The 25,854-nt window shown below is 43.1% G+C and overlaps 1 protein-coding gene across 1 annotated transcript; it reads left to right on the top strand.

The window, feature by feature from the left end:
- The first annotated feature begins 21,442 nt into the window (after nucleotides 1-21,442).
- LOC119280812 (epoxide hydrolase A-like) lies at nucleotides 21,443-22,711 on the top strand. Its single transcript, XM_037561529.1, has 2 exons — nucleotides 21,443-22,155; nucleotides 22,270-22,711. The coding sequence occupies exons 1-2, from the start codon at nucleotides 21,443-21,445 to the stop codon at nucleotides 22,514-22,516; spliced, it is 960 nt and encodes a 319-aa protein (XP_037417426.1). The 3' UTR covers nucleotides 22,517-22,711.
- The last annotated feature ends 3,143 nt before the right edge of the window (nucleotides 22,712-25,854 follow it).

Genomic DNA, 25,854 nt, shown 5'->3' with positions numbered 1-25,854 from the left:
TCGGAGAACTAAGCTAAAAACTGAGAATGAAGAAATCTTCCGAAATGATGGCCTCCGGATGGTCGAGAGAGAAAGAAACTCCCGAAATGCATCGAATGATTGAAAAGAATTTTCATGATTGAAACAATTTGATAGGATGACATCGAGCTAGCACCGCGAATCTCCGGGAGAACGTACAAGATTTAAGGGAAACTCTTCTTCAATCTTTAAAGTTGAGAATGGAGATGAGGAACACCACCAAAATTACTTAGATACTCCGGGAGAATGAGAAGAGCAAAGGTTGGATCAAATATGAGAAGAATTTGAAAGCGATCTTAGAGTAGGCATGTGACTGATGGAATCCATTCTTACGTCACACTTGAAAAATAATTGGGAATGGTTCCGGAATAATTAGAAGAGTCAGGTAAGATCATGGGAAAATACCTGTGGGTTAGGGCCCACTAAAGAGAAAAACACCATTGAAAAGGGTTGTTGCAGAGGTAGATGATGCACCGGAATGATTGAAATATTTGAATGAGGTGACAACCTCGAATTAATTGGAACATAGATGAATCTCTTGAGATGTGTTCCGAACTCCGGAATGACTGAATGGCGAGAGGAAAACGAGCAAGGAGAACACTTGATCCAAGGAAAAGAATGTGATCAACCCGAAAAACTTGAATTGAGTCCACCGGAAAAGAAAAAGAGATGAAGAATGTCAAACAGAAGAGGATTCACTGGTTGAAATGATTGAGGGAAGACTGAAGAGGCTCCGTACGAATGAAATTGATGCTCGAAACAGACTAAGGCTCCGGGAAGAAGAGGGTCGGAGCACAGGAAAACAAAGGCAACTTGGAAGGGGAAAAACCGATGAATAACTTCAAGAGGAAACACCGGTTGAAAGAATGCAAATGCTTCGCACGAGTAGGATGGATACTCGATTACGGACTCCGGCTCCGAGATGAAAGGGGGGGGTGGAAAACAACAACAACTGAGGATTGAACTCAAAGATGAAGAGGATCGAGTCAACTTGACGAGAAATGCACCGGATGAAAAGAGCTGAGAACCAACGATTGGAAAACCAACTGCGTGATCCTAAAAAAAATTGAAGGGGAAGAGTAGTAGTCAAAACACCTACGTCAAGATTCCTGACCAGAGCAACGAAGGGTCTGAGGAGTAAAAAGAATTTCTACTCTCCGATATAACTAGACTCTGAAAACAGTTTTCTTCTAGACTCAACAATGGTCAAACTACACGATCAATCAAGGGGGCTCCTATGGTCGGTCGAGGCTCTGATACCAACTTGTCATGCCCAATATGCGATACTATCCTAAAGAGACTCGAAGGTCCCACCTAGGATAAAAGAGCATATTGAAACGCTTTTGCAAGGTGGATATCATTACATCGAGATTACATAATAGATGGGGATACATACAAGAGGCATACAATGCCAAACGAATACAACAATACATCATACATAATAACAACATCAGACTACCGATGAAACACAAACAGAAGCTCAAACGGCATCCACCCTGCTAGCCGAGGCTGCCGACCTGGAACCTATCCCCTGATCGAAGAAGAAGCGGAAGAAGAACTCCAAAACAAGTAACATCGCTCTCGTATCAAGATCATCGCATAACCTGTACCTGCAACTGGTGTTGTAGTAATCTGTGAGCCACGAGGACTCAGCAATCCCATTACCATGGGTATCAAGACTAGCAAAGCTCAATGGGTAAGGAAGGGGTAAAGTGGTGAGGTTGCAGCAGCGACTAAGCATATATGGTGGCTAACAAACGCAAAAAAGAGCGAGAAGAGAGCAAGCGGAACGGTCGTGAAACTAGTAATGATCAAGAAGTGATCATGAGCTCCTACTTACGTCAAACATTACCCAAAACCGTGTTCACTTCCCGGACTCCGCTGAAAAGAGACCATCACGGCTACACACGCGGTTGATGCGTTTTAATTCGGATCTGGTGTCAAGTTATCTACAACCGGACATTAACAAATTCCCATCTGCCACCTAACCGCGGGCACGGCTCTTGAAAGTTTATACCCTACAGGGGTGTCCCAACTTAGCCCATGATAAGCTCTCGCGATCAACGAAGGATATTCCTTCTCCCAGGAAGACCCGATCAGTCTCGGAATCCCAGTTTACAAGACATTTTGACAATGGTAAAACAAGACCAGCAAAGCCGCCCGATGTGCCGACAAATCCCGATAGGAGCTGCACATATCTCGTTCTCAGGGCACACCGGATGAGCCAGATGTCGGGTTGGCATAGACCCTGGTTGCCCAGGGGGCGCCGGACATCGCTTAGGTTGGACCAACACTCGGAGGAGCACTGGCCCGGGGGGGGGGAGTAAATAAAGATGACCCTCGGGCTCCGGAAACCAAGGGGAAAAGGCTAGGTGAGGCAAATGGTAAAACCAAGGTTGGGCCTTGCTGGAGGAGTTTTATTCAAAGCAAACTGTCAAGGGGGTCCCATAAATCACCCAACCGCGTAAGGAACGCAAAATCCAGGAACATAACACCGGTATGATGGAAACTAGGGCGGCAAGAGTGGAACAAAACACCAGGCATAAGGCCGAGTCTTCCACCCTTTACCAAGTATATAGATGCATTAATTAAATAAGAGATATTTTGATATCCCAACATAATCCTGTCCATCATGGGGCAATCTTCAACTTCACCTGCAACTAACAACGCTATAAGAGGGGCTGAGCAAAGTAGTAACATAGCCAAGCAATGGTTTGCTAGGACGGGTGAAAAGGTTAGAGGCTGACATGGCAATTTGGGAGGCTTGAAGAGCAAAAGATAGGAAGCGCAGCATAGCGATAGAACGAAGCAACTAGCATAGCAATGATAGTAATGAGATCCAAGGTGATGGTCATCTTGCCTGAAATCCCTCTAGGTAGAAGAAGGATTCCATGAAGAAGACGAACGGATGAAGACGAACCAAGCGTAGACGAACGAATCCTCACGATCGCAACGAAACAGGAACTATCGAGAAGAAGCACACAACATAGTAAACACACCACACATATACATGACATGATGCACAACCAAACATGATGCATGACAAGGCTACATGAAGCTACTCATGGCAAGAGATGATGCATACAAGAGCAACATAACAAAGCAAGTTTAAATGAGGTCGGAAACAACATATCACAATTCCGGTAAGTCCTCATATGCAAATTTCGAAATTGGACCAGATATGAATAAAGGTTATGTTCAAGTTGTTAAACAGCAAGCTAAGATGAACCAAAATGGTCTACACGAAATTCTAGTCAAGTTACATATAAAGTTCATTTAGTTCGGAGCTACGGCCTAGAAGATATGAGCAAAACAAGTTAAACATGGCATTGATGCAAAAGGCACCCAAACATCAAGCAAACACCTCAAAACAAGGATGCAACATGATAATATGAAACTACATGCAATTTTAAGCATGTTTCATATAGAGCACACTCAAAACGGAGCAACGGTTCAACACATCCACTCTATACAAGTTTAAAGGACAAGCTGTCCAAAACAGCAACTAGGCATCTAGCAAACATCAAAACAATATTCTACAACATCTCAATGGGAAAACAAAAGGCATGCGCATGAAGTACAGGTAAAGTATGACAGAACTTGAACACTGAGCTATCTCCAGAAAAACACCATAACATGCTCAAAAGGACATGGCAAGATTGCAAATAATAACAGTTTCAGACTTAACAGGAATAACATCAGGTTGCAATGTTTATAGCTATCAAACAACATGTTACAGGAAACTATCATGGCAAACAAAGGCATGCCATGATAGTACTAAAGACAAAGAACAATACTCACTTACTGAACTTATTTCAAAGATCAACAGAAAAGATGGTAGTATCCATGCAAACATGGCAAATGATATGACAGATTCAGACATGGCAGGAACAACGATAAGTAGGCATGTTGGTGAGCTTGTACCACTCACCATAGAGCAATACATGGCATGACAAAGTGATCAACAGTAAGAAGACACATTTATGAAGCTAAGAATGTCAAAAGAAAGTTCATAGGGTACATGGATCACTAGCAAAACACATGGCAAAACTAAACTTAATGTTAACAGGCTGACAGCAACATTATTTAGAAATTTGAGAGTAAGATAACAACAAGCTACAGCAGACTATAAATGCAATCAGGGGCATGGATGGATAGAACATGACATGTATAACAAAACATCCTTAGTGAACATCTATAGATTATGCATGGAATGACTTGTAGCAGCAGGTTTACATAGCATCAAGATATAGCAGATTCAGCCTAGCAAAACAGTAACAGCAAGTACCCTACTTCACGATCTCGATGCACTCACTACAAGACTCACAAAAATACATGGATTGCACCACTGTAAAGATGGCATGATGTATCTCAAAACTCATGTAGACATCAAGCTCATAGGATGCACACCAAAATGCAATGAAAAAGACAAATCACCAAGTTCTATTAACGGACAGTAGTTAACATCATATAACACTCTTGCAACGATAATTAGGGCATCAAGATGGACTCAAACAAGCATGGCACAATGGAACAAAATGAAGAGCATCTCACAATTAGGGCATCAAGATGGACTCAAATCCCATGCGGGGTCGACGCGGGCAGGGAGGCACGCGAGGCCACGCGCTCGCTGGCCTTCGTCTTACCGAAAGAGGACAGGGCGGCGGCGGCGGCTTGCTCTCCGGCGAGCGGGCAGGCACGAAGGGGCGCCGGGAACCGGCGGATCCGGGCGGCGCGGTGCCGGATCCGGCCGCGGGAGGAGGTCTAAGGGGCTCTGGCACTGGCAACTCATAGCGGCGGCGAGCTCCATGGAGGCCATGGCGGCGCTGCAGCAGAGGGAGAGGGAGGTTAGAGGAGGAAGGAGAGGAGAGGAAGGGAGAGCGGGGCGGGACAGCGCTATCCTGCTGGCTCCGGCGGGGCTCCCGGGGTCGCCGGCAGGAGGCGCGAGGCGGCGGTCCTGATCTAGCTCGGGATCGAGCGAGAGGAGGGAGCCAGGGGCACTCGAGGCGCTTGAGAGGCGGACGGGCTTGGGCGGGCTTCGGCGGGCCCCAGTTGGGCCCAACAGGGCCGTGATGGCGGGGAGGAGGTTGAGGGCGATGTGGCGACACCCGGTTCGCCGGGGCGCCGGCGCTGGCGGCGGCTGGCAAACGGCGGTGCGCCAAGTGGCTGAGAGGGGCTCGTCTGGTACGGAAATCGAGGAAGATGCGGCGGGTGGAGGTGGGAGGCGGCTAGGGTTAGACTAGGGGCGCTCAAAATGGCAAGGGGAGGGTTTTAAAATAGGAAAGGGGGCTAGGGTTAGGGGATTTGCTCCGTTTTCGGACCGTTCGATCGCCATTGGATGGCTCTGGAGCGGAGAGGGTCTAGGTGCGTGGCTAGTGGGCTGTGAAGTGGAGTTGGGCTGCCAGAGAGAAGAGAGAGAGAGAGAGAGAGGCCCGGCGACAGCTCCAGAGACAGAAACGTCCAGCGAAAATACCGACAACGGTGCCGCTATAGGTTTAACGGTTGGGCTATCAAACGAGCTCCGAATGGCACGAAACTTGACAGGCAGTCTACTGGTGCTATACCAAGGCCGCTTGGCAAACCTCCGGCCATTCTGAGAAAGTTTAACACCCGCTCACAACAGGAGACAAAAGGGGGATGCCGGAGGACATAGGAGTGTCGGATTGCAAAACGGACAACGGGGAAAATGCTCGGATGCATGAGACGAACACGTATGCAAAATGAGATGCACATGATGACATGACAAAATGCAACATGCAAGCAAATGACATGGCAACAACGACGAATAGCTGGAAGACACCGGGCGCATCGGATCCGGGGTGTTACAGTAATGGTGTGTCCGAACATCATAACCGCACTTTATTGGATATGGTGCGATCTATGATGTATCTTACCGATTTACCACTATTGTTTTGGGGTTATGCATTAGAGACAGCTGAATTTACTTTAAATAGGGCACCATCAATATCTGTTGAGACAACGCCTTATGAACTGTGGTTTTGTAGGAAACCAAAGTTGTCGTTTCTTAAAGTTTGGGGATGCGATGCTTACGTGAAAAAGTTTCAACCTGATAAGCTTGAACCAAATCGGAGAAATGTGTCTTCATTGGATACCCAAAAGAGACTGTTGGTTACACCTTCTATCACGATCCGAAGGCAAGATATTCGTTGCTAAAAGTGGATCCTTTCTATAGAAGGAGTTTCTCTCGAAAGAAGTGAGTGGGAGGAAAGTAGAACTTGATGAGGTAACTGTACCTGCTCCCTTATTGGAAAGTAGTTCATCACAGAAATCTGTTCCTATGACTCCTACACCAATTAGTGAGGAAGCTAATGATGATGATCATGTAACTTTAGATTAAGTTACTACCGAACCTCGTAGGTCAACCAGAGTAAGATCCGCACCAGAGTGGTAAGGTAATCCTATTCTGGAGGTCATGTTACTTGACCATGATAAACCTACGAACTATGAGGAAGCGATGATGAGACCAGATTCCGCGAAGTGTCTTGAGACCATGAAATCTGAGATGGGATCCATGTATGAAAACAAAGTGTGGACTTTGATTGACTTGCCCGATGATCGGCAAGCCATAGAAAATAAATGGATCTTCGAGAGGAAGAAGGACGCTGATAGTGGTGTTACTATCTACAAAGCTAGACTTGTCGAAAAAGGTTTTTGACAAAGTTCAAGGTGTTGAATACAATGAGATTTTCTCACTCGTATCGATGGCTAAAAGTCTATCTGAATCATGTTAGCAATTGCCGCATTTTATGAAATCTGGCAAATGGATGTCAAAACTACATTCCTTAATGGATTTCTTAAAGAAGAGTTGTATATGATGCAACCAAGAAGGTTTTCCCAATCCTAAAGGTGCTAACAAAATGTGCAAGCTCCAGCGATCCATCTATGGACTGGTGCAAGCATCTCGGAGTTGGAATATACTCTTTGATGAGTTGATCAAAGCATATAGTTTTATACAGGCTTTTGGAGAAGCCTGTATTTACAAGAAAGTGAGTGGGAGCTCTGTAGCATTTCTAAAACTATATGTAGATGACATATTGTTGATTGAAATGATATAGAAATTATGGATAGCATAAAAGGACACTTGAATAAGAGTTTTCAAAGAAAGACCTCGGTGAAGCTGCTTACACATTCAGCATCAAGATCTATAGAGATAGATCAAGACGCTTGATAAGTTTTTTTTAGTGAGCACATACCTTGATAAGATTTTTGAAGTAATTCAAAATGGAACAGTCAAAGAAGGAGTTCTTGTCTATGTTGCAAGGTGTGAAGTTGAGTAAGACTCAAAACCCGACCATGGTAGAAAATAGAAAGAGAATGAAAAGTCATTCCCTATGCCTCAGTCATAGGTTCTATAAAGTACGCTATGCTGTGTACCAGACCTATTGTATACCTTGATCTGAGTTTGGCAAGGGAGTACAATTTTGATCTAAGAGCAGATCACTGGACAACGGTCAAGAAAATCCTTGGTGAGGACTAAGGAAATATTTCTCGATTATGGAGGTGATAAAATAGCCCGTCGTAAAGAGTTACAATAGTGCAAGCTTTTACACCGATCCAGATGACTATAGTCTCAATCTGGATACATATTGAAAGTGGGAGCAATTAGCTATAGTAGCTCCCTGCAGAGCATTGTAGACATAGAATATTTGCAAAATACATACGGCTCTGAATGTGACAGACCCGTTGACTAAACTTCTCTCACGAGCAAAACATGATCACACCTTAGTACTCTTTGGAAGTTAATCACATATCGATGTGAACTAGATTATTGACTCTAGTAAACCCTTTGGGCACTGATGGTCATATGACAATGTGAACTATGGGTGTTAATCACATGCAGATGTGAATATTAGGGTTAAATCACATGGTGATGTGAACTATATTATTGAATCTAGTGCAATTGGGAGACTGAAGGAAATATGCCCTAGAGGCAATAATAAAGTTATTATTTATTTCCTTATTTCATGATAAATGTTTATTATTCATGCTAGAGTTTTATTAACCGGAAACATAATACATGTGTGAATACATAGACAAACATAGTGTCACTAGTATGCCTCTACTTGACTAGCTCGTTAATCAAAGATGGTTAAGTTTCCTAACCATAGACATGAGTTGTCATTTGATTAACGGGATCACATGATTAGGAGAATGATGTGATTGACTTGACCCATTCCGTTAACTTAGCACTTGATCGTTTAGTATGTTGCTATAGCTTTCTTCATGACTTATACATGTTCCTATAACTATGAGATTATACAACTCCCATTTACCGGAGGAACACTTTGTGTGCTACCAAACGTCACAACGTAACTGGGTGATTATAAAGGAGCTCTACAGGTGTCTCTGAAGGTACATGTTGGGTTGGCGTATTTCGAGATTAGGATTTGTCACTCCGATTGTCGGAGAGGTATGTCTGGGCCCTCTCGGTAATGCACATCACTATAAGCCTTGCAAGCAATGTGATTAATGAGTTAGTTGCGGGATGATGCATTACGGAACGAGTAAAGAGACTTGCCGGTAATGAGATTGAGCTAGGTATTGAGATACCGACTATTGAATCTCGGGCAAGTAACATACCGATGACAAAGGGAACAACGTATGTTGTTATGCGGTTTGACCGATAAAGACCTTCGTAGAATATGTAGGAGCCAATATGAGCATCCAGGTTCCGCTATTGGTTATTGACGGGAGACATGTCTCGGTCATGTCTACATAATTCCTGAACCCGTAGGGTCCGCACGCTTAAAGTTAGATGATGGTTATATTATGAGTTTATGTGTGTTGATGTACCGAAGGATTTCAGAGGCCCAGATGAGATCAGGGACATGACGAGGAGTCTCGAAATGGTCAAGACGTAAAGATCAATATATTGGAGGACTATATTCGGACATCGGAAAGGTTCCGAGTGATTTAGGTATTTCTCGGAGTACCGGAGAGTTACGGGAATTCGTATTGGGCCTTAATGGACCGTACGAGGAAGGAGATAAAGGCCCCAAAGGGTGGCCGCACCCCTCCTCATGGACTAGTCCGAATTGGACTAGTGGGGGGGCGCCCCCTTCCTTCCTTCTCCTTCTCCTTTCCCTTCTCCTACTCTAACAAGGAAAGGAGGAGTCCTACTCCCGGTGGGAGTAGGACTCCCCCCTTGGCGCACCCTCCTCCTAGGCCGGCTGCCTCCCCCTTGCTCCTTTATATACGGGGGCAGGGGTCACCTCTAGACACAACAATTGATCCTTGCAATCTATTGGCCGTCTGTGGTGCCCCCTCCACCATATTCCACCTCGATAATATCGTAGCGGTGCTTAGGAGAAGCCCTGCGTCAGTAGAACATCGTCATCGTCACCACGCCATCGTGCTGATGGAACTCTCCCTCAAAGCACGGCTAGATCGGAGTTCGAGGGACATCATCGACCTGAACGTGTGCTGAACTCGGAGGTGTCGTGCGTTCGGTACTTGATCGGTCGGACCGTGAAGACGTACGACTACATCAACCGCGTTGTGCTAACGCTTCCGCTTTCGGTCTACGAGGGTACGCGGATAACACTCTCCCCTCTTGTTGCTATGCATCACCATGATCTTGCGTGTGTGTAGGAAATTTTTGAAATTACTATGTTCCCCAACGGTGGCATCCGAGCCAGGTTTTATGCGTAGATGTTATATGCACGAGTAGAACGCAAGTGAGTTGTGGGCGATACAAGTCATACTGCTTACCAGCATGTTACACTTTGGTTCGGCGATATTGTTGGATGAAGCGGTCCGGACCGACATTACGCGTACGCTTACGCGAGACTGGTTCTACCGACGTGCTTTGCACATAGGTGGCTGGCGGGTGTCAGTTTCGCCAACTTTAGTTGAACCGAGTGTGGCTACGCCCGGTCCTTGAGAAGGTTAAAATAGCACTGACTTGACGAACTATCATTGTGGTTTTGATGTGTAGGTAAGAACGGTTCTTGCTCAGCCCGTAGCAGCCACGTAAAACTTGCAACAACAAAGTAGAGGACGTCTAACTTGTTTTTGCAGGGCATGTTGTGATGTGATATGGTCAAGACGTGATGCTATATTTTATTGCATGAGATGATCATGTTTTGTAACCGAGTTATCGGCAACTCGCAGGAGCCATATGGTTGTCGCTTTATTGTATGCAATGCAATCGCCCTGTAATTGCTTTACTTTATCACTAAGTGATAGCTATAGTCATAGAAGTAGTAGGTGGCAAAACGACAATGATGCTACGATGGAGATCAAGGTGTCGCGCCGGTGACGATGGTGATCATGACGGTGCTTCGGAGATGGAGATCACAAGCACAAGATGATGATGGCCATATCATATCACTTATATTGATTACACGTGATGTTTATCCTTTATACATCTTATTTTGCTTTGACTGACGGTAGCATTATAAGATGATATCTCACTAAATTTCAAGGTATAAGTGTTCTCCCTGAGTATGCACCGTTGCGAAAGTTCTTCGTGCTGAGACACCACATGATGATCGGGTGTGATAGGCTCTATGTTCAAATACAACGGGTGCAAAACTGTTGCACACGCGGAATACTCGGGTTAAACTTGACGAGCCTAGCATATACAGATATGGCCTCGGAACACTGAGACCGAAAGGTCGAGCGTGAATCATATAGAAGATATGATCAACATAGTGATGTTCACCACTGAAAACTACTCCATCTCAGGTGATGATCGGACATGGTTTAGTTGATTTGGATCACGTGATCACTTAGATGATTAGAGGGATGTCTATCTAAGTGGGAGTTCTTAAGTAATATGATTAATTGAACTTAAATTTATCATGAACTTAGTCCTGGTAGTTTTTTGCAAATTATGTTGTAGATCAATAGCTCGCGTTGTTGCTTTCATATGTTTATTTTGATATGTTCCTAGAGAAAACTGTGTTGAAAGATGTTAGTAGCAATAATGCGGATTAGATCCGTGATCTGAGTATTGTCCTGATTGCTGCATAGAAGAATTATGCCCTTGATGCACCGCTAGGTGATGGACCTATTGCAGGAGCAGATGCAGACGTTATGAACGTTTGGCTAGCTCAATATGATGACTACTTGATAGTTTAGTGCACCATGCTTAATGGCTTAGAATCGGGACTTCAAAGACGTTTTGAACGTCATGGGACATATGAGATGTTCCAGGAGTTGAAGTTAATATTTCAAGCAAATACCCGAGTTGAGAGATATGAAGTCTCCAACAAGTTCTATAGCTAAAAGATGGAAGAGAATTGCTCAACTAGTGAGCATGTGCTCAGATTGTCTGGGTACTACAATCACTTGAATCAAGTGGGAGTTAATCTTCCAGATAAGATAGTGATTGACAGAGTTCTCTAGTCACCATCACCAAGTTAGTAGAACTTCGTGATGAACTATAGTATGCAAAGGATGACGAAAACGATTCCCGAGCTCTTCGCGATGTTGAAATCAACGAAGGTAGAAATCAAGAAGGAGCATCAAGTGTTGATGATTGACAAGACCACTAGTTTCAAGAAAAGGGCAAAGGGAAAGAAAAGGAACTTCAAGTAGAATGACAAGCAAGTTGTCACTCCCGCGAAGAAGCCCAAAGCTGGATCAAAGCCTGAAACTGAGTGCTTACACTGCAAAGGAAATGGTCATGGAAACATAAATGTCCTGAATATTTGGTGGATAAGAAGGATGGCAAAGTAAACAAGGCTATATTTGATATACAGGTTATTAATGTGTGCCCTACTAGTGTGTATAGTAGCCCCTGAGTATTTGATACTTGTTCGGTTGCTAAGATTAGTAATTCGAAACAGGAGTTACAGAATAAACAGAGACTAGTTGAAGGGGAAGTGACGATGAGTGTTGGAAGTAGTTCCAAGATTGATATGATCACCATCACACACTCCCTATACTTTCAGGATTAGTGTTAAACCTAAATAAATGTTATTTGGCGTTTGCGTTGAGCATGAATATGATTTGATCATGTTTATTGCAATACGGCTATTCATTTAAAGTAAGAGAATAATTGTCGTTCTGTTTACATGAATAAAACCTTCAATTATCATACACCCAATGAAAAATTTTGTTGGATCTCGATCGTAGTAATACACATATTCATAATATTGATGCCAAAAGATGCAAAGTTGATAATGATAGTGCAACTTATTTGTAGCACTGCCGTTTGGGTCATATCGGTATAAAGCGCATGAAGAAACTCCATAAAGATGGATTTTCTGAATCACTTGGTTATGAATCATTTGATGCTTGCGAACCATGCCTTTTGGGCAAGATGACTAAAACTCCATTCTCCGGAACAATGGAACGAGCTACTGACTTGTTGGAAATAATACATACCGATGTATGTTGATGCTCGTGGCAAGTATCGTTATTTTCTGACCTTCACAAATGATTTGAGCAGATATGAGTATATCTCCTTAATGAAGCACAAGTCTGAAACATTTGAAAAGTTGAAAGAATTTCAGAAGTAAAGTGGAGAATCATCGTAACAAGAAAATAATGTTTCTACAATCTGATCGTAGAGGAGAATATTTGAGTTACGAGTTTGGCCTTCATTTAAAACAATGTGGAATAGTTTCACAGCTCACGCCACATGGAACACCATAGCGTAATGGTGTGTCCGAACATCATAACTACACTTTATTGGATATGGTGCGATCTATGATGTATCTTACCGATTTACCACTATTGTTTTGGGGTTATGCATTAGAGACAGCTGCATTCACTTTAAATAGGGCACCATCAATATCCGTTGAGACGATGCCTTATGAACTGTGGTTTGGCAAGAAACCAAAGTTGTCGTTTCTTAAAGTTTGGGGCTGCGATGCTTATGTGAAAAAGTTTCAACCTGATAAGCTCGAACCCAAATCGGAGAAATGCATCTTCATAGGATACCCAAAAGAGATTGTTGGGTACACCTTCTATCACAGATCCGAAGGCAAGATATTCGTTTCTAAAAGTGGATCCTTTCTAGAGAAGGAGTTTCTCTCGAAAGAAGTGAGTGGGAGGAAAGTAGAACTTGATGAGGTAACTGTACCTGCTCCCTTATTGGAAAGTAGTTCATCACAGAAATCTGTTCCTGTGACTCCTACACCAATTAGTGAGGAAGCTAATGATGATGATCATGTAACTTTAGATCAAGTTACTACCGAACCTCGTAGGTCAACCAGAGTAAGATCCGCACCAGAGTGGTAAGGTAATCCTATTCTGGAGGTCATGTTACTTGACCATGATAAACCTACAAACTATGAGGAAGCGATGATGAGACCAGATTCCATGAAGTGGCTTGAGACCATGAAATCTGAGATGGGATCCATGTATGAAAACAAAGTGTGGACTTTGATTGACTTGCCCAATGATCGGCAAGCCATAGAAAGTAAATGGATCTTCAAGAGGAAGACGGACGCTGATAGTAGTGTTACTATCTACAAAGCTAGACTTGTCGAAAAAGGTTTTTGACAAAGTTCAAGGTGTTGAATACAATGAGATTTTCTCACTCATATTGATGGTTGAAAGTTTGTCTGAATCATGTTAGCAGTTGTTGCATTTTATGAAATCTGGCAAATGGATGTCAAAACAACATTCCTTAATGGATTTCTTAAAGAAGAGTTGTATATGATGCAACCAAGAAGGTTTTGCCAATCCTAAAGGTGTTAACAAAATGTGCAAGCTCTAGCGATCCATCTATGGACTGGTGCAAGCATCTCGGAGTTGGAATATACGCTTTGATGAGTTGATCAAAGCATATAGTTTTATACAGACTTTTGGAGAAGCCTGTATTTACAAGAAAGTGAGTGGGAGCTCTGTAGCATTTCTAAAACTATATGTAGATGACATATTGTTGATTGAAATGATATAGAAATTCTGGATAGCATAAAAGGACACTTGAATAAGAGTTTTTCAAAGGAAGACCTCAGTGAAGCTGCTTACACATTGAGCATCAAGATCTATAGAGATAGATCAAGATGCTTGATAAGATTTTTTCAGTGAGCACATACCTTGATAAGATTTTTGAAGTAATTCAAAATGGAACAGTCAAAGAAGGAGTTCTTGTCTGTGTTGCAAGGTGTGAAGTTGAGTAAGACTCAAAACCCGACCATGGCAGAAAATAGAAAGAGAATGAAAATTCATTCCCTATGCCTCAGTCATATGTTCTATAAAGTATGCTATGCTGTGTACCAGACCTATTGTATACCTTGATCTGAGTTTGGCAAGGGAGTACAATTTTGATCTAAGAGTAGATCACTAGACATCGGTCAAGAAAATCCTTATTGAGGACTAAGGAAATATTTCTCGATTATGGAGGTGATAAAAGAGCCCGTCGTAAAGATTTACAACAGTGCAAGCTTTTACACCGATCCAGATGACTATAAGTCTCAATCTGGATACATATTGAAAGTGGGAGCAATTAGCTATAGTAGCTCCGTGCAGAGCATTGTAGACATAGAATATTTGCAAAATACATACAGCTCTGAAAGTGACAGACCCATTGACTAAACTTCTCTCACGAGCAAAACATGATCACACCTTAGTACTCTTTGGGTGTTAATCACATATTTATGTGAACTAGATTATTGACTCTAGTAAATCCTTTGGGCACTGGTCACATGACGATGTGAACTATGGGTGTTAATCACATGCAGATGTGAATATTAGTGTTAAATCACATGGTGATGTGAACTAGATTATTGACTCTAGTGCAAGTGGGAGACTGAAGGAAATATGCCCTAGAGGCAATAATAAAGTTATTATTTATTTCCTTATTTCATGATAAATGTTTATTATTCATGTTAGAATTGTATTAACCGGAAACATAATACAAGGGTGAATACATAGACAAACATAGTGTCACTAGTATGCCTCTACTTGACTAGCTCGTTAATCAAAGATGGTTAAGTTTCCTAACCATAGACATGAGTTGTCATTTAATTAACGGGATCAAATCATTAGGAGAATGATGTGATTGACTTGACCCATTCCGTTAACTTAGCACTTGATTGTTTAGTATGTTGCTATTTCTTTCTTCATGACTTATACATATTCTTATAACTATGAGATTATGCAACTCCCGTTTATCATAGGAACACTTTGTGTGCTATCAAACGTCACAACGTAACTGGGTGATTATAAAGGAGCTCTACAGGTGTCTCCGAAGGTACATGTTGGGTTGGCGTATTTCGAGATTAGGATTTGTCACTCCGATTGTCAGAGAGGTATCTCTGGGCCCTCTCGGTAATGCACATCACTATAAGCCTTGCAAGCAATGTGATTAATGAGTTAGTTGCGGGATGATGCATTAAGGAACGAGTAAAGAGACTTGCCGGTAACGAGATTGAGCTAGGTATTGAGATACCGACGATCTAATCTCGGGCAAGTAACATACCGATGACAAAGGGAACAACGTATTTTGTTATGCGGTTTGACCGATAAAGATCTTCGTAGAATATGTAGGAGCCAATATGAGCATCCAGCTTCCGCTATTGGTTATTTACCGGAGACATGTCTCGGTCATGTCTACATAGTTCTTGAATTCGTAGGGTCCGTATGCTTAAAGTTAGATGACGTTATATTATGAGTTTATGTGTTTTGGTTTACCGAAGGAGTTCGGAGTCCCGGATGAGATCGGGGACATGACGAGGAGTCTCAAAATGGTCAAGACGTAAAGATTAATATATTGGACGACTATATTCGGACATCGGAAAGGTTCCGAGTGATTCGGTTATTTTTCGGAGTACCGGAGAGTTACGGGAATTCGTATTGGGCCTTAATGGGCCATACGGGAAAGGAGAGAAAGGACCCAAAGGGTGGCCGCACCCCTCCCCATGGACTAGTCCGAATTGGACTAGGGGGGGCGCCCCCTTCCTTCCTTCTCCTTCTCCCTTCCCTTCTCCTACTCCAACAAGGAATGGAGGAGTCCTACTCCTGGTGGGAGTAGGACTCCCCCCTTGGCGCGCCATCCTCCTAGGCCTGCCGCCTCCCCCCTTGCTCCTTTATATACGGGGGCAGGGGGGCACCTCTAGACACAACAATTGATCCTTGAGATCTATCAGCTGTGTGTGGTGCCCCCCTCCACCATATTCCACCTCGATAATATTGTAGCGGTGCTTAGGCGAAGCCCTGCGTCGGTAGAATATGATCATCGTTACCATGCCGTCGTGCTAACGGAACTCTCCCTCGAAGCTCGGCTGGATCGGAGTTCGAGGGACGTCATCAAGCTGAACGTGTGCTGAACTCGGAGGTGTCGTGTGTTTGGTACTTGATCGGTCGGATCGTGAAGACGTACGACTACATCAACCGCATTGTGCTAACGCTTACGCTTTCGGTCTACGAGGGTATGTGGACAACACTCGCCCCTCTCGTTACTATGCATCACCATGATCTTGCGTGTGCGTAGGAAATTTTTGAAATTACTTCGTTCCCCAACAATCACAACCCTTAACACCAATATTTTTACTAAAACATAATTACTCACCAACATAACTCACATATCACTATCATCATATAGCAAAACTATTGAAACGAATCAAGTTTAATATCCATTTTTTTATGAATGTTTTTCTTATATACTCCCTTGATATCTATCACTTTGGGACCAAATTCTTTTAAAGCAAATTGCCATTGCTAATAACAAGCTCTCAAACAAAATTAAGTGAAGAACGAGAGCACATATTTCTTCAAAGTTTCATCTCTCAAAATAATATAAGTGAAGCACGAAAGGATTTCTTCAAAAATTTACTAACTTTCAAAATAATGGAAGTGAAGCATGAGAGCATATTTCTTCAAAATAACAGTACCGTTGTGCTCAAAAAGATATAAGTGAAGCACTAGAGCAATTCCATAACTCTAAAAAATTTAAGTGAAGCATAAAGAGCGATTCTAATAAATCACAGCATAATTTTGGCTCTCTCAAATAGGTGTGTCCAGTAAGGATGATTGTGACAAACTAAAAAGCAAAACAAGCAAATACACATGTAATACAAGACGCTCCAAGCAAAACTCATGATATGTGACAATAAAAATAGCTCCAAGTAAAATTCCCAATGGTCATTAGAAGAAAGAGGGGTTGCCTACCGGGACATCCCTAAGATTAGTTTCTTAATACTCCTTGAATATTACCTTGGGGTGACAAGGGGCATCCCCAAGCTCAGGCTCTTTTCACTCCTTATTCCTTCATCCATCCTGATCTCACCCAAAACATGAAAACTTCAATCACACAAAACTTAACAAAACCTCGTGAGATCTGTTAATATAATAAAAATCATCTTTACTATAAGTATTGTTGAAAACCCATTCATATTTTGTTATTACATTATACCTACTGCATTTTAACTTTATCATGGCTTATACCCCCTGATACAAACAATTGATTCATCAAAATAAGCACATAATGCAACGAAAACAGAATCTGTCAAAAACAGAACAGTCTGTGAAGACGTATTTTTATTCATACTTATGTAACTCAATAAATCCTTAAAACTTAGGACAACGAGAGAAATTTGTATATCAATTATTTTTAAATAAAATCAGCAATTGTTCACGCTCCAGCAATTAAAAACAATTCTTCTACTGGACGCAAAAAATTATGTTGATGCACCGAAAAAAATCAACTCTCACTCAAATCAATCCCAAAGGCTTTGCTTGGCACAAACACTAACTAAAACACCAAAAACACAATCATTACAGAAGTAATAATGTCTATTTATTCAAAAACGGAATGAAAACCAAAAAGCAAAAAAGATAACTATTGGGTTGCCTCCCAACAAGCGCTATTGTTTAATGCCCCTAGCTAGGCATAATGCATAGATTCTTACATGTTGTCATCCTTGGTTTTTGGGATCTTTGCAAGGGTTTTCTCAAATCCAGGAGGCTCTTTACACTTCCCATCATTCTCCGAAGAAGAAACCAACTTTAGATCTAAGATATCAAGACGCTAATTACAAAGGGCAATCAAAGTGTTTGTGTGATTGAGGTTCCCACTAATGTTCTCGAGGGGTTCATTAGACTTTTACAATTTCATTAAATTTTTCTGCATGTCACCTAACTTATCTAGTATTTGAATCATCTCTTTAGTGAAAGTAAATCAATTTTGTGGTGGCGGAACTCCCAATATACCCTCCATTAACTCATAAGCGGCATTAGCATCAATCTCAACAAAACTCCCTTTAGCGGCAAAATTCGAAAGTTGTCAATGCGACAAAGTTAAACCGACATAAAACTTGCGAAGCAAAATTTTTGCATCTCTTTAATAGAGCAAGCATGATATGATATGAGTAGCCTATACCAGGCATCTTTAAGATTATCTCCTTGTTTCTATTTGAAGTGAAGGACTTCAAAGTCTGGAGACAAAGGAGGTACATATGTGCCCGTCATAATGGCAAAGCAAGTGATCTGACACGAAAAAGGCGAACAGAAAGAAGGCAAATAAAAAGGCAAATATTTTTGTGTTTTTTAAAACATTTTAGAAGCGGGGGGACGAAAACAAGAGGAAAATGGAAAATAATATAAATTGCAAGGAGATGAGTGTTTACGTGTGGGAACCCGGTAGATCTTGACTTGATCCTCCCCAGCAACGGCACCAGAAATTCTTCCAGTTACTTGTGAACCGCATCAGTAAATTCCCCGAAGAGAAGGGGATGATGCAGCACATCGGCGGTAAGTATTTCCCTCAGTTATGAACCAAGGTTATCAATCCTGTAGGAGAACCAAGCAAGGTATGTAAACATCACCTGCACACAAACAACAAATACTCGCAACCCGACGCGTAGAGGGGTTGTCAATCCCTCTTGGATAAAGTAGTATGATAAAAAGATAGATTGATAGATGCAAATAAAATAAAAGGAAATAAAATGCAGCAGGATATTTTTGGGTTTTTGATAATATAGATCTGAAATAAAAGAAGCAAATAAATTGGAAACGCAAATAGCAATATAGATCTGAATGTATATGATGAGAAATAGACCTGGGGCTGTAGGTTTCACTAGTGACTTCTCTCGAGAAAATAGAAAAGAAAATAATTATGACAATATCCAAAACAGTGATCATGTATATAGGCATCACGTCCAAGATTAGTAGATCAACTCCTGCCCGCATCTACTACTATTGCTCCACACACCGACCGCTATCCATCATGCATCTAGTGTATTAAGTTCATGAAAGAATGGAGTAATGCCTCAAGAACGATGACATGATGTAGACAAGATCTATTCATGTAGGAGTAGACCCCATTATTTTATCCTTAATAGCAAGGATACATGCGTGGCATGTCTTTTTCTGTCACTGAGATTGAGCACCGCAAGATCGAACCCATTACAAAGCACCTCTTCCCATTGCAAGATAAATCAATCAAGTTGCCAAAAAACGAAATATCAAAGAAGAAATACGAGGCTATAATAATCTTGTATGGATAAAAATAGATCTGATCATAAACTTACAATTCATCGGATCCCAACAAACACACCACAAAAAGAGTTACATCTAATAGATCTCTGAAGAGAACATTGTATTGAAGATCAAAAAGAGAGAAGAAGTCATCTAGCTACTGCCTACATACTCATAGGTATCTGATAAACTACTCACGCATCATTGGAGGAGCACCAATGAGGATGGTGAACCCCTCCGTGATCATGTTCGTCTCCGGCGGAGTGCCGAAAAAGGGCTCTAGACTAGATCTCGTGGTTCTGGAACTTGCGACAGTTGAAACAAATTTTCTCCGACTCCTCTAGGGTTTCCAGAATATTTGTGTATTTATTGAGCTGGAGGTCGATGGAACGGAGTCCCATGGGCCCCACTATCCACCAGGGCACACCCTGGTGTCTCGTGGGCCCCACGGGCTTCTGCTCGTGCACTTCTTTGATTCCATGTATGTCTTCTGGGCGAAAAAAATCTCCAAAAAGTTTCGTGGCATTTGGACTCCCTCTGATATTGAATTTCTGCAAAGTAAACAAAAGCAAAAAACAGCAACTGGCACTTGGCACTATGTCAATAGATTAGTCCCAAAAAATGATATAAATTTGCTACAAAATGATTGTAAAACATCCAAAAATGATAATATAACAGCATGGAACAATAAAAAATTATAGATACGTTGGAGACGTATCAATCCTGACTTCACCGGTGCATCCAGGCATGCGCGTTGGCCGGGCTCGCCGTGGGGATCCTGCTCACCCGTGGCAAGACGGTACCTCTCCGACAGAACATGCTGGACAAGCTGCTCGCCACCATGACATCGCGCGCGTTTTCTAGGAGTTCTAGCGGTCGCAACGTACATCTCCGCTGATATAGCTCGTGCTCCCACTCATGAAAGAGCTCCGCGAGGCGTCCTAGCCCCGGCCCTTCACCGATTACGGCGAATGCCGCCTTGCCCTCCTCAGGCGCACCTTCCAAAGCCGCCCGCCCACCAGGTCGTCGTCCCCGTCGGCGTCCACCACAATCATCCCACAGCATTGGAGACCCTGAGCTCTGCGTGGCCTCCCCACCGCGCATCTTTCATCGCCCTGCTCTCCTCACATGCGCCTTCCAGCCGCCTGCCGACCGGGCCATTGCCCCCGTCGGCGTCCACCACGACCATCCCGCGGCGCCAGAGCCCCCGTTAATCCCCATATGCTACTCTCAGACTGTGCCCCGCCTCCTTGAGTAGAGTCTCGTTGGCTTCGGCTCTGCTGCACCCCCTCGAGCTTCGCCTCGTGTGATCTCCGTCGCCCCGCCGCTGACACGCCCCGCGGCCTCGCGTGTAGGGACTCCGCGCGAACGCCTCGACCTGGTTGTAGCCACGTCGTCGCCCGGCCTGCGATGAGCCACCGCTCATGGAGACGGATGCGCGAGTGGTCATCATGCCCTGGCGTGCTTGGGTGGGATCCAGCCATCTACCGCCATCAGGGGCCCTCCAACCGCGCATCTAGCGTAGCCCTCGCCGTGAGTTGCCGGGATCCACGGGCTTCGCCGGATTAGAGGCTGGCGGGGGAGGACATAAGAGGAGTGACGTACCGGTGTGGGTGAGTGGGGAAGAAAAGGTGAGGCGAGGAGTGGGGAAGATAAAGTGAGGGAGAGGAGTCGGTGGCGTTCGGTCGGGTTAGTTTCACCCCGCACGAGTCCGTGGGCTGACGTGGCAAGTTCTAGTGCTTCAAAATTTGCGCAGAGTGATGGACGGCATCAAGTGCGCGTGGATGTGTTGATAAGTACCACCCAAGTAAACGTTATCATTTAGGAATATTATATGCCACGTGTATCTTTTGTGACGGAACAAGACGTTTTCCACAAGGGACAAAACAGGAACAACAGAGTATCTTCATCTTTCCTCCTAATAGCATCTTCTAGATACAACGACAAGACCATCAGCGAGGACAACAAATATATATAGTAGAAACGCCACAGTCACGCTCACAAAGAGAGCGAGATGGCAACATCAATGGCATTGGATGGCGTGACCCACCGGACGCTGGAAGTGAACGGCATCAAGATCCATGTCGGCGAGATCGGCAACGGTGCGGCCGGCACGGTCCTTCTCCTGCATGGATTCCTGGAGCTTTGGTGCTCGTGGCACCACCAGCTCCGATTCCTCTCCGAGCGCGGCTACCGCTGCCTGGCCCCCGACCTCCGCGGCTATGGCGACTCCGCCGCCCCGATCTCCCCGTCGTCCTACAGTGCTTTCCACATCGTAGGCGACCTGGTTGGACTCCTCGACGCCTTGTCCCTACCGCAGGTGTTTGTGGTGGGACAAGGCTGGGGAGCCCTGCTGGCGTGGAACCTCTGCATGTTCCGCCCCGAGCGGGTGCGCGCGCTGGTCAACATGAGCGTCGCCTTCATGCCGCGCAACCCCTCCGTGAAGCCACTTGAGTTGTTTCGGCGGCTCTACGGCGACGGATACTACCTCCTCCGGCTGCAGGAACACGGCGTCATGGAGGCAGAGTTCGCGCAGATGGACACCAAATTCATCTTTAAGAAGCTCCTGACGACTCGCGACACCGGCGCGATCTCGCTGTCCAAAGAGTGGTGGGGCCCAATGGACGAGGACATTCCTTTGCCCCCGTGGGTATCACAGGATTACGTCGGCCATCTCGCGGCCAAGTTCGACCAGACGGGGTTCTCCGGCGCCATGAACTTCTACCGCTGCCTCGACCTGTAAGAACTTCTACCGGAGTACAAATTAGTAGTCGTGTTTTTCATTCATTTCATACGGCTTAGTTTGATTTAATTCTTGATGATTAAACTTTGCAATTTTCGGATATGTTGGAGGAACTGGGAGCTGACTGCGCCGTGGACTGCGGCCAAGGTGACGGTACCGACCAAGTTCATGGCGGGGGAATCGGCGATGTCGTACAACTACACGGGGGTGCAGGAGTACATACACAAGGGCGGCCTCAAGGGAGACGTGCCAGGGCTTGAGGAGGTGGTGGTAATCGCCGGCGGTGCGCACTACATCCACCTGGAGAAGGCAGAGGAGGTCAACGAGCACATCTACGACTTCCTGAAAAAGTTCTGACGAAAGCGCAGCCTTGCGAGGTATGGGGATTATTACTCCTGGTGATCTACCGGGATAGCTGTTTGCGCACATGGATGATGGAAATTCAATAACAGTTCATGTTTGAGTGTTTTCTCTTCACAAACTGAAATAGAAAATTGTGTTTTCTAAACATATGATAATTCGCACCATAATTCATTTGGCAGGAAGGTTCTTGATCCTTTTTTCCCGTTATCAACTTCGTTCTCAGGCTTGTTTGTTTGTCACGGGCTTGTTTGTTATGGTTGTATTAGTCGGGAGCTCATGTACGGCGAACAACGCGCTACAAAAGAAGGAGAGCTCCTGTTCGGGAGCTCCTACTCGCCGCTTATTGCGGCAAAGAGTCGTCGCTTCGCATAGGTAGGTTTCGCCTGGGCCGGCCCATTTTCCGTTGGCGAGGTGAAAAAATGCTAAAAGAACTGTGCGAGCTGAGGATTCGAACCCCGACTACGTGGTCAGCTGGAGTAGCTGTTCCACTGCGCCAAGGTACCTCCTGTGCTACTTTTGCAGCGCAATGTTAAGGAAACCAACGATAGTGGCAAAAACTGAACATTCACAAAAAATAATCTTCAAATTTGACTTGTCAATTTTATTTCTCATGAAAATTTCCCAAAAACTAAAGTGTAGGTGAACAAGGTAGCTTGCTGACTATAGCTCCTGAGTGTCTATGTCTCAATGGGAGCTTGTCCTATATGAAAGTTTGAACTTGATTTCTTTTTTGAAAAAGGTTAACATATTTTGAAACGCAAACATTTTTAAAATTGTGAATTTGACAACACTTTTTTGAAGTATGATACTTTTCGGAAGCATGAACATTTTTCTGAATTTATGAACAAATTTGGAAAACAGGTATATTTTTATAATTCCAAACTTTTTTTCAATTTACGAAATATGTCCGTGTCTCCTAGTGAACACAATTTGAAAGTGAGAACATTTTTTGAAATTATGAAGAATTTTAGAAAAGGTGCAAACACTTTCTGAAAATCAGGAACAAAAATTGAAAATGGCAACACTTTTCGAAGATATGATACTTTTTCAAAGCACGAACATTTTTCTGAATTTGTGAACAAATTTGGAAAACTGGAACATTTTTGTAATTCTGAACATTTTTTGAATTTACGAAATATGTTCGTGTTTCCTTGTGAACAAAATTTGAAAGTGGGAACATTTTTTGAAATTATGAAGAATTTCAGAAAAGATGCAAACATTTTCTGAAAATCAGGAACAAAAATTGAAAATGGCAACACTTTTCGAAGATATGATACTTTTTCAAAGCACGGACATTTTTCTGAATTTGTGAACAAATTTGGAAAACTGGAACATTTTTATAATTCTGAACATTTTTTGAATTTACGAAATATGTTCGTGTTTCCTTGTGAACAAAATTTGAAAGTGGGAACATTTTTTTAAATTATGAAGAATTTCAGAAAAGATGCAAACATTTTCTGAAAATCAGGAACAAAAATTGAAAATGACAACACTTTTCGAAGATATGATACTTTTCCAAAGCACGGACATTTTTCTGAATTTGTCAACAAATTGGGAAAACTGGAACATTTTTATAATTTCGAACATTTTTTGAATTTACGAAATATGTTCATGTTTCCTCGTGAACAAAATTTGAAAGTGGGAACATTCTTTTAAAAAAATCGGCAACATGAACATTTTTTAAATTTGTGAACAAAATCTTGAAGGTGAGAACTTTTTTTTAATGTACAAACCAAGTTCCAAAACATGAACATTTTAACAAATTGTGAACTAATTTTGACAGTGGGAACATTTTCTGACAGTGAAATAACCGGAAAACTGAAACAGGAAAAAAAGAAAAAAACAGAAAATTGAAACAGGGAAAAAGAAAAAAAGGAAAAGAAGAAAGAGACAGAAAAAAAAAATCCGGTTCAGGAACCTGCTAGAAGGTTCCCAAAACCGGAAAAACCGACTGGAACCTTCCAGAACGTTCCTAAAACCGGGATCGTTGTAAAGCATGTGGCGCTTTTAACTGGGCCGGCCCGTCACGGTCGATGCATGTGCGGCGCCGCGACAACTTGACGCAAAATGCGTCAAATAGGAAAATCCCTCCTGTTCGGCGCCTGCTGCACCCGAACTGTTTCCTGGCGCACACTGCCGCGCCCTGTTGGGCCGGCCCACGAAGGCTCGCAGCAAACTTTTAACCTTAAAAAACCGCAAAAAGGTGTGTTCCCCTGGATCGAACTCAGGTGGTTGCATCATCAGCGGACCTTAAGGCCCAGTTCTTATGCCAGAATCTGGGGATTCTCTTAGAATCCGACCCCTACCCAGCTTCTCCCAGAATTTTTGAGCCCAATTTGTTTTACAATCCTATCTAATTAGATCCTAACTAGATAGGATTGTAAAACAAAATTGGCTCAAAAATTCTGAGAGAAACTGGGTAGGGGTTGGATTCTGCGAGAATCCCCAGATTCTGGCAAAACAACTGGCACTAACTAACCACCACAGCAACCATTCATTTCTGACTCGAAGTAGCGCCAATAGTACAAGAACAAGTGCGGCCGCGTCTATTATATAGCTTAGATTTCTGAATTATTTTGAGAAAGCCATGAATATGAAAAAGTTCAACATTCTTTAAGAAAAGTTCACAAACTTTGAAAAAGTTCATCGATTTTGCAGAAGGTTAATGAACTTTTTTGAAAAAGTTCATCAATTTTGAAAATAGTTCATCTAGTTTTCGAAAAGTTCATCGATTTTGAATATAGTTCAAAAAATTTAGGAAAAGTTCATCATCTTTTAAAAAAGTTCATCGAATTTCAAAAAAGTTCATCAAAATTGAAAACAAGTTCATCGAATGTGGAAAAAATTCATGGAAATTGAGAAAAGTTCATCAGTTTTAAGAAACTGTTCATCGATTTTGGAACAAAAATCACGAATTTTGAAAAATTTATCGACCCAGGAAGAAGAAGAAAAAGAAAAGAAAGAGAAAAAAGGAAAAAGAGAAAAAAGGAAAAAGGAAAAGTCGAAAGAAGAAAAGAAGATAAGAGGTACCTAACCACGGAAAGTTTGGTAGCGTGGTGGTTGACTGGGTGTACTCCTAGCCGGGACAATCGCATGTTTGATTAGCCACAGCCTCGCATTTTTGCGTTTTGGAAAACAGATAAGAGAAAGATAGATGGGCCGGCCCAACGAGGCGGAGGGGTATGCGCCCGTTTGGGAAAACGCCTATAACAGGCGCTAAAGGCGCCGAATAGGGTTTGCCCGAAAGAAGCGACCGCGCTCCCTCCTTCGCGCACTTCTGGGCCGGCCCATGTGAGGGCCGGAACGCTGCATGTTTTCTTTCTTCTTCTTTT

Source organism: Triticum dicoccoides, chromosome 3B (genome assembly GCF_002162155.2).
Source record: "Triticum dicoccoides isolate Atlit2015 ecotype Zavitan chromosome 3B, WEW_v2.0, whole genome shotgun sequence".
Classification (NCBI taxonomy): domain Eukaryota; kingdom Viridiplantae; phylum Streptophyta; class Magnoliopsida; order Poales; family Poaceae; genus Triticum; species Triticum dicoccoides.
Note: the sequence above shows the minus strand (reverse complement) of the source record. Positions and strands in the feature narration are given on the sequence as shown.